This window comes from Acipenser ruthenus, chromosome 6 (genome assembly GCF_902713425.1).
Source record: "Acipenser ruthenus chromosome 6, fAciRut3.2 maternal haplotype, whole genome shotgun sequence".
Classification (NCBI taxonomy): domain Eukaryota; kingdom Metazoa; phylum Chordata; class Actinopteri; order Acipenseriformes; family Acipenseridae; genus Acipenser; species Acipenser ruthenus.
The window spans coordinates 56425084-56435835 of NC_081194.1; the positions used below are offsets into that span (position 1 = coordinate 56425084).

Sequence of the window (10752 nt, forward strand, 5' to 3'; positions counted from 1 at the left end):
CCATATCATGCAACATGTCCGCACCATTTTCACTCAGGTTCAAGACCTCATAGGCTTTTACCATCTATAAAGTTTCATGAAATTTTCAGCAACATTATCGACGCCAAATTTTGTTTGGTCCATGTCAGCCATCTTGGATTGAAGAAAACTTAACAAAATTAGAAACATAAATACTCTAAAATCTAATCACATATATGGCACAAGTTTCACGTTATTATATACTTGAAAAAAATGCATGTTGAATACAGCTGAAATTTAATTGGCTTGTGGCAGCCATGTTGTTTATGCAGCAACCTGCCAAAAGCAACATCCCGTGAAATCCCGAGCAAATTTTTTGACGCCAGATTTTGATTGGTCCATGTCAGCCATCTTGGATTGACGAAAACCGACCAAATGAATAATTTTTGATGCTCTTATGTTTAATAAGATACCTGTAAAGTTTCAGTTTAAATCGGTCCAGTGGTTCTGGAGGAGTTGCATTTTAAGGCAAAAACATAAAATCCAAAATGACGGCTACATGTCACGTGCGGTCACCCCCAAAAAGTGATGTGTGTAATTGCATACCGTCATCAACATATGTGTGAAGTTTGATGGCAATAGCTGCAATGATTCTTGTTTTAATGGCTTCAAAATGAGACACTTGATTTTGGTCCATTTTGGTGGTGGAAGAAAAGAAAATAATAATAATAATAATCTTTACAAGAACAATAGGCTTCCAGCCATTCTGGCTTGGAAGCCTAATTAAATAGAAACATCATATTTGTGTTTTTGCCCGGTTGGGGCTTTAGTGTAATAAAAATAGTAATAACAAAAGAAGTCTTAATAATGCTGCTATATTTCTCAATATTAACAAGCCTATAGTTTAATGGATTCACAGTCAAGTTTCTTATTTAGAAAAGTAAGCTTGATCTGATAGTCTTTAAGCTAAACACAAGTATTCTAGAATAATTCAAACTGAATATAAGTGTAAATGTTTTATTATAACAGAAGGACTGTTATGTCTGAATATAAGACAATAAAGTGTAAACTGGATTTAATAACTTTAGTACACAGTGGACATACTGAAGGAAAATAACTAATTCTGTGACCTCTTCTTTTCCTGCTCATAGCAAGGCTGTGCTGGGCATGAAAAAATAGGTTTTGGTAGTCAAAGCGAGACTTGCTGGTAATCAGCAGTTTTGAATCCAAGGCCTTTCTATAATGAGCGATCTTTTTAAAAAATTAACCTTATTCTTTGGTAACAGAATAAGGGAGTATATAGTGTAATGTCCGTTCACTTCATTATATTATACAAATGAATGAAAACTTGCCAGCCGAAGCGAGCATTTCATTTAAATTAAAGTTGTCTACAGTATAAGCGCTTATTAGAAAGGTAGTGACTTTAATTGGGATGATGTTTGCGAGCCAAAAATATGGAGGCTTTTGTATTACAAAAGAAAAAGCAACCGTTGGACAGAGTTACATTTAAAACTAAAAATGCCACAGAGTTGCATTTATTTAAGTTCTACTGCAGTAATAAACATAAGTATGTATTTACAGGGAAACTGTAGAGTTTAAAAGTGAAAGAATTAAAAGTCTGTCTCAGACACACAGTAATAATTCTGGAAGGCCATTAGACCTTCAAAAGATAAGGTTTAGCCTTTGGCACCTCAAAGCAGGATTTGGTGCTGGCTCTTAAAAGTGGGATTTGCCAACCTTGAATGATAACCAACGGAAGGTACTTTAAGAAAGACAGGAGTGTGTACCTCATTATATTAAGAAAATAATGAGTGCTTAGTCATAAAAATTAGGATGTAAGCTTTTTTATTATCTGAAAAGACCGAGGCGTCTCATGAATCCGGTCAAAAATCACTTAATGCAGTGAATTTGGAAAAGCGCTTGCAGCAGAGTTTCATATTAATTAAAAAACTAGCCTTGCAGGTAAACAGGGTGTCTCAAACCTGCTTGTGCAGGGGATTTTTAGAAACAGAGAGAGGTCAGGCTTAGTCCAAGCATGGTACAGTTAATATGAGATTATTATATTTAACATGTTCATTATAGCCTGAAAATAACTGGACTGGCCACTGTATGCTTAGTGGTTTTATTCAAAGGCTTATGATAAACCCCTACAGTCTTTGTCCAATATTTTGTTAACACACATTTGTATATGAAGTTAAACTGGCCCACTGACAACACACTGAAAAGGTAACATAATATGCTGCTAAGAGAGACATATATTTTAGACCCAGGTTAATATAATCAAACAGAGCTGGTGTTACAAATTAAAAACATCTGTCTCATATATACACATATACTTGTATTGTACTTGATAGCAAGGACCCTGTGAACTCCAGTTCACTAATTTTTAGGGAAAGGAGGGGTGGAAGATAGTGAACAATGAGCTCACATTCAATTAATTTTGAAAAGCGGGTCACTCGTACTTTTTGAAATATATTATTCACACAAAGATAAGAGCTGTCAATACAGAGCAAATAATTAGATTTAATTGGGTCTTCTGACGTATTAGATGGAGAAAAAACTATATAAAAGCTGAGGTAAAATCGTAGTTAAGTGTCACTCAACTTGATCTTACAAGTTGTGTGGTCCATGATCTGAAGATCTCTGAAAAAGCTGCTTGCGTTTGGTTGTATTTAGAAGTCTCTGCCTTTGAAAACAGTTCTTGTTTTTATGTTGTATTCTACAACTAAACTTCCATGTAGTGGAAGGTAATAAGACTTTTGAATGTATATCTCATTTATATTGATGCATTGCTATAAGGTATAGGATTTACATTTTAGCTTTGGAGGGTGATATATTGGATGTTTTAGGATTTAGCAGTGGACGCTTTAGCAGTTTGCATAGCTAGCCTAAGGGCTGAGTATGTGATAACCAAACCTGTATTACTGTGTTGAAGTATTAATGCTGTTAAACCTGTAAAGGCACTGGAAACGCCCAGATTGCCTATTAGCAGGAATCCAAAGTGGCTTGCAACCACTCTATCCATTATTAAGCATTTAATAAACAGAAGGAGCACTACTACTGCTCTGATTCGTTAAAACTTCTAATTAAATGAGTCTGTGTGATTTTATTAAAAGTTGGAGTCCAACACATCTCTGTCCTCCTTAAACGTCTCCCCTGAGTTTAAGAGTGTGCTCAGAGCAATAAAAGAAGTATGTGCGAAAACTGACAGGTAAGAAATGAGTGCACAACAACTCGTCCCCGATAATAACAATAATAATAATAATAATGTTAACTTACATCAAGTACTGCAGAAATTGGGCCACTTGCAGAGTTTGCATTCCACTGTGTTCGTATCATTTAGGCATTTCACAAAAAAATATCAAACAACAGAGGGTTTTCAGGCCATTTCTTTAGCAGCTGCAATTTAATTTATTTCCAATGCTTTGTTGTCCACTATTTCATGTACACGTGAATATCCTTCAAATAATGGAGACCTATATTTAAATTTCCTTTTTTAAATTACGGCTTAGTAAGAAAAAAAAAACAAAAAACAAAAAAAACACAACAACAACATACAACTTATAACATATACCACATTACACATAATCACATATTCTATGATCATATATGGTATAAGGAGATCTGGTTCTATGCTTAAAATTGCAATACTTAAAAATGCAACGGTGCAATACACATTCTAACTCCTTTCATGTCTTCAGTGTATATACATAGCTAATGTATATAGACATTTCAATGACTGTTGTTGTTTTGTGATTCAGTGTTTTTCCCTCCAAAACACCAACACTAAAAATGAACGCACAAATTTGGTAGATAATTATTAATTTTGCTCGAAATTCTTACACCAAAAAAAAAACAAAAAAAAACTGTGCAAGTAGCTATGTATGACATGGTGCAAGTAGCAGCTCCCTGCGTTATGAACCGAGTAGGAGAGATAACATAATAGTGAACAAAACACAATCTTGAGACGTAGATTGATTTCTTTTTTCATATATTTGTGTGTAATACATTCTCACTACCGTACGAGGTTCTACTTTTTAACTAGTAAAACCTGTGCTTTCACGAAAGGGGTTAGAATGTGTATGCTTTTTCCTGAATTGAGTGTCCAGCAATGCACCATAACAAAACTGTAAATCCTTTGTAACTTTGTGGATTATAAAGAAATTCCTATATATTTACAAGATGTAGTGATACAAGATACAGCTGTATGAAATCGTCTTGGTGCCCTTGGGTTGGATTTATATTTTGCCTTTTTGCCCCCTAGAACTCCTGAATCTTCACACCCAACAAAGGCAACATTGCCTTGCCCTTCATGATCTTAACTTCATGCCCTGCCCCCTCCACCTGTTCTGTTCAGGTACACTCTTTTGCCTCTTTTCCACTGTACAACCGAGCCATGCCAGGGCCGTTCTGAGCCCGCACGGTGCGGTTAAGGAGAGCTTGGGCTGTTTTTCCACTGCAGAGCCGAACTAACGTCAGCTGAAAGACAGTTGTTATTATTTATTGTTATTAATTAACTCAGTTTGCCAAAAGATGCGCAAACAAATGGTGTTCAAAAATTAATAGACCAACGGTACAGCTGTATCTTGTATCACTACATCTTGTAAACATATTTAGGAATTTCTTTATAATCCACAAATATTACTGATTTATATCAACTTAATAAAGTTCAATTAGTTCGATTGAAGGGGAAAAAAATTGGTTTTAAAAATATGATTTGCCAAAGATATCCCGTTTAAGGATAATTGCTTTTTCTAGAGGTGTTTTTTGTTTGGGTGCTTAAAAAAAGAAGCTTTGCTACGCAACGAGAGCAGTAGTTGTATGTATGGTACAGCTGTATTTTGTTTTACAGTATTTTTATAAATAACACTCGCTGCCCGCCATGTTGCTTGTTGTTTGTCTTTCTGGAGTATACTGACTGATGCCAGTAATGACGAAAAACTCCTTAACCCCGCCCCTAGCCAGGCTTGTCTCAGAGCCAGATTCAGATGTCTTGTGAGGCTGGAGTTTCACAGTTAGGTTCTCGCTCAGCTCGACAAATAGCCAGTGGAGAACCACCCATACCCGTACCGTACCGAGCCCTCACGGGTCGGTGTGGCAGTGGAGAAGGGGTATTTGAAACAAGTGGCTGGCTCTGCAAGTCTCTATAAAATTAATACTGCATTCTGTAGTTCATGCAGGCTTTGGAAGATCATAAGACCCCTCGAAGAAACACTATTAAACAAAGTTTCACATTACAATACTGGACCCCAAACTGAGCTTCATTAGGTGGAGGCTGAATGAAGCAGGGAGGGTTCCTGTGTTTTTCATGGTGGAGCAGAACCTAGACCTGGAAGCTGCAAAACCATGGCCTGAAACTCACACATGCTTTACACCAAGTCAGAACTACCTTCATTTAATATATTTTTTAATGATCAAGAGTCAGAGGATTGATATTAAAATTTTAAAAAATGTTCCTCTTTAGTAGTTGAATGAATATCTGCTGTTAAGTAAACCTTCAGACTCAGGTGACTTGTTCATGTCATGATGAAGCGTGATCATGGCAGAGCCTGAGGGGAGAATGGTGCTGAGGGGTTCTCAGCAGTCAGTAAACTCAATTGGAACTGCCTCAAGCAGCAGCTGCAGTGGCTGCCTGCCTGTGGTCTCTTTACAAGTGAAAGGGTTAGACAGTGAGGTCATTACAATTCAGTAAGCACTTCAATAATATTTCAATAATATACCTAAAGTACTGAAACTTGGGACTGGGTGGAGAGCTGGAACAAGTTTCAAGCCCAAGTATTCTCTCTAAAGCCATGGTATACCATTGCAGCATAAATCTCTTACTGATTAATACTCTCCAGCATTAGTCCTGATGCAGACTTCTTTTGCCTTGAGATTTACAGCCACAGAGAGCAGGGCAGTAACAGAATGCATTTGAATTCATAAGCTGTAAAGTTACAGTACCTTTAAAAAAAGATTGACTAATTTTATAATTTAACTTTCAGATGTATTTAACATGCCAACTATCTTACCTAACAGTGGCTGTAGAGCATGTCAGATGCTTTACACAATGCAACTATTATGTTAGCTACAACTACAATCACTGAGAGTAACCGAGTGTCTAAGCAGAGGCTACAAACCAAGATCTCCAAGTCTCCATTAACTTTGCCTTAATAAATCTCAGAACTCAACCTGACAGCCAGCACTGGGATCTGAACTCAAGTCCAGGGAGGTGGAAACTGCTTTAAAAATATATAAATATATCAGGGCTTGAATTTCAGCGCGGAATCACGGGAATCGCGCATTTTCCAAGTTGCTCTATGAGCCGCATTCTGAGTAGTGCTGGATAAAATAAATAAATAAAAGTAGTGCTGGATATTTTAAATGCCGCGAGACTTTATTCTCTTGTACGTGATTCTTGGCCGCCATCTTTAAGCGTTATAGAAACTCAGTATACTGCAGTAAGTAAACAGTTTTGAAAAAAAAGACCATATTAAATTTATCTAGGTGTTGTTTTGTAAGCGGTAACTTTCACTTTTTTAAAAAAAAATGGAGGGCTGGTTAAAAAGAAAAGCACCTTATTCTTCTGCAGGCAAAAAAAAATTGCCAGAGCCGTTAAATGAAAACAGTGCAGAATGTACAACACAAACAAACGATAGCAGTGAAGGGAAAGGCAAAAAAGATCAATTTCAGCCTAACTGGCTGAAGATTTATCCATGGCTGGAGCTTAATAACAGTGAAATGAGCTGTTCAGTCTGCAGTCTCTATGCAACTGTAAAGTTTACTGGCCGTTGTTACAAAATGTCTACATTATTGAGACATTCTCGTGGCAGTACACACAATGCAGCTTTGAAACAGAAACATGAAATAAAAACTTCACATCAGACAATGACAAAAGCAATGGACAGTGCTCTGTCTCACAGTGATGAGGAGCTGTTAGGTCACCTGAAAGCAGCTTATTTTAAAGCAACACCAGTGTGAATGATGATGCAGTAATATATAATGGCACTTTTGCATTTAAAAAAAGTGCCTTTTTTTGCTATTCCCCCTAAAATGTTGGAATCCGCCCCATTGGCTACAGCATAGGGGGGAAATCCCCTTGCACACAAAAATGAAATTCAAGCCTTGATTATATATATATATATATATATATAAAAATAATAATAATTGCCAGAAGGGCCATATAAAAAAAATATTCCCCCACAAGGAAGATTTGTTCCATAATAAAGTGACATGGATCATAAATCATTTAGCCTCAAATCTCCAATGGGGATCAATTAAAAGCAAATCCGAAGTACAGCTGGGAGAATGTACTGCTCCTAGCTTTAAAGAGTCCTGCAGCAAGTATAATAAGTTCTTTGTATGGCGCTAATAGCACAGGGTGGCTTGGGGGTAGAGATTCCACCCCCACCCCCCCCTCCCCTCCCCCAAGTGCTCTCTGAATCGTAATGACTTCACTTCCTAACCCTTTGACTTGCAAAGGACCACAGTGAAAGGCAGCCACAGCAGCTGCTGCTTCTTGAGGCAGTTCCAACGGGCTTTATTGGCTGCCGAGAAAAAACTGGGGACTTAAGGGGAGATGTTTCTTTCATCTAGTCATTCTTCATTTCATTTTCCATTTCATGTTCCATTGAGTTAGGAAAGGATGAGGGTTATAAAATATATATTTTTAAATTTTAGTGTCACTATCCTCAACAAAATGTCAGAGTAACAAATAAAAACTACAAAACTAGCTGTGCATTAATGAAAATATAATTTCAGAACCTGGGATTTGATTCAGTGATCTCAACAGATGAGACAGATATCAAAGATTGTAAACTTGTTCCACAACAGTGGACCTCTTTTCTCTGTATTTAAAAGTTAAAAAGTGGTTCAATAAATCAGCGAGGCAGGGAGAAAGCACTTGCACCAGTATTCCCACCCACCATGGCTCATTAAATAACGCTCTAACTCTTAAAGAAGAATGTATGCTCCAGGCTCACCAGGACACTTTTCCAATGAATCCTGCCCCTGGCAGTCCTGCATCTCTTAAAGAGATAACATAAATGTCAACTGAATAGCAAATAATCATATTTCGTTAGAAATACCATCACAGGTGTACTTTGAAGTTAAACCGACACAATAAACCACACCCTACAGAAACACTGTACAGTAATCTGTAACCTTCTTTAAGCAATCCAGAACGAGTGCAATGCTTTTGAAAAAACAAACATTCACTTTAATCACTGTTCTTTGTAACCAGGAAATGCTAATCTTATTAAAAGCCTATTGCATTGCTATGCAAATTTTTTGTTCTATGTTTATCAGCTCACCATTTACCATTCAATGCTCATCATCAAACCTCACTAGCAATCCCACCTCATCTTCCCCCTTCCATTATTCTCCAATCTCCTTCATCAGCATAAGGCAGTTCATTACAACACTCCACAGTTTGAATGGATTCCAATTACATAAAACGACATCACCCTGAAAGGGAGAATCTGGGGCACTCAAAAGGTGAATGGTGTCACTTCCGTTTCTGCCTTTCCTGTATTGTGAGATAATTGCCGCCTTTTTTGTATTGTGAGACAGATATGAAGAAGAGAAAGAAAACTACTACAGTAGCAAAAAATGTTTCCTACACTCTAACCCTGACAGCCCATTCTAGCAAGCAGGGCACTAATCCTTTGCCAGTCAAAGTATTGCACCAGCATTAAATTGAGAACTCCACAATGAAGTTGCATTTAAGATGAGAATGCTGACTGTTAGTCAAAAGCTGATCTCAAAAGCAGGTATTCCTACCAGTAAGATTTTTGCCTAAGAAAACATATTCTTAATGTAAAACTAGCCATTTCCCTTTCTTTGAACTTAAGACCAATATTATATTATACATGTCTTTTTTGCTCAGCCGAGATGTTAATCTACAGGCAACAGTCTTTCTGGGGTTTCACATAGGAAGTAGAATTTGTACTGGTAATAAGAAACTTTAGCATAATTCAGTCTGCAGATCAATATTATTCCCACAGCTTTTGAACATTCTTTATTATTATTATTATTATTATTATTATTATTATTATTATTATTATTATGTTTATGTATGCTCCTACGCATTATTATAAATGAACAACATTTTTTTATGTTTTTACTTTTGCATATGCATGCTGTGTACAGCCAGTGGTAACAATATCCAGAGTAATGGACCAGAGCACAATGCGTCATTTCTTGCGTGAAACCTACAGTCCCACACCGTGTGAATTCAGCTGCGGGGTTCTAAACATGTATTTACCCTAACCTAAGTGAGTCTCAATGGTAGTCAACAGTGCTTCTTATCTCTCTTACATGACTTCCATGAAAATACACCGCATGCGTTTATAATATATGTGTGAATAAACAGGATTTTTTTTTTTTTTTTTTTTTCAAACGGGACCTGCGGTAGGTAGTGACTTGTGAAGTGCCAACACTGCTACAATTGAAATGTCATCTGAATCATTGCAAGCGTTTCTGACACATTTCATTGCTATACACTGATCAAATAAACCTGCACAATACACACCACCCCTTTTGAAATATTACATGTTATTACCACTATGTTCCCATACAAACGCCAGGCTATTACAACCGATATAAAATGGAACTTTCTAACTGGAAAAGGGTCAAAGGACCACAAGCCTAAGCGCAACACATTTTATATATATATATATATATATATATATATATATATATATATATATATATATATATATATATATATATATATATATATAAAATGTTATTGACGTCTGGCAGGTGTGTGCTTGCAAAATACTTGTGTATCCTGTTACAAAAAAATAAAACAATAAATAAAAATACACAAACACCACTTAGCGAAGAAAAACACAGAACACCACAAGCACAAATTACGTATGAGCTATTTAACCTATACTGGTACTTGACAAATTACCCTTCACAAACCTTTAACACCGCCGTTCCAGTTTAACAACATTGTAAAGTACAATAATCAAACAGACTGATGACTCACAACTGTGTGTGTTTTTTGTTGTTGTACTTCCGTTCAATATAGTTCTGATATGAATATCTCCCTTACCTCCAGTATTTTTTCCAGGTCCTGTTTTTTGAGACAGGGGTAATCCTTCAGTATTTGAGTCTTTTTCAATTTGTAGTCCTCCTCAGCACTCTTCCAATTTGGCTCTTCAAGAACTTGAAAAATTGCCGCCCCGATGGACAGGTAAAAAATAATTGCTGATGTTAACAAAGGACCCCTGTCCACCATCATTCCCCTGTTGTTATTCTTACAGTAATTTCCTTATCAGTGTTTAAAAATAAAGCCTGCCCGTTTGAATTTGGAGCTTATATACGCAGCGCATGCTCACAATGTGTCTGAAAACTTAGAACATGGTCATCTTTCTTCTTATGTGTATGTTTGAACTCGTCTTTTCCACAACCGTATTAATATGCATACCATACATAACTTTATTGTCGTGTGACATTAACCTTTTTTCCCCCTACTCGTTTAAAAATACAAAATTGGTACCTTCACTGAACTTTACCAACACCTTCAGTGAATGCTGTAACCCAGTATACTGCGGCATGCAAATTCTGAAATGAGTGAATTTGTTAGCCCGGGTTAATATCTGAAGTGTAGAGAGAGAAAGAAGGCGGGGAGCTTGACAAAAACGACCCGCCCATTCAGAGTTAAATAAAATGTTTTTGTAGCAGGTACAGTTTGTGGCACCAGTGTACAGCAACGTAAAAATCGATAAAACTCAGAGGTCAAGTTTGAAAGCCTTGACTGTTTTTTTTCTTTTTTTTTTTTTAAGAATCAACCTTAAAGCTACC

The 10752-nt window shown here is 36.7% G+C and overlaps 1 protein-coding gene across 1 annotated transcript in view; it reads right to left on the reverse strand.

Moving 5' to 3' along the window:
- Positions 1-10524, reverse strand: part of LOC117410408 (potassium channel subfamily K member 5-like) — a 36807-nt gene extending 26283 nt beyond the window's left edge. Inside the window, exon 1 of the mRNA XM_034016921.3 lies at positions 10001-10524. Within this exon, the coding sequence (XP_033872812.1) occupies positions 10001-10189 (189 nt within the window). The 5' untranslated portion in view covers positions 10190-10524. The remainder of the gene's footprint in view (positions 1-10000) is intronic.
- Positions 10525-10752: the final 228 nt, after the last annotated feature.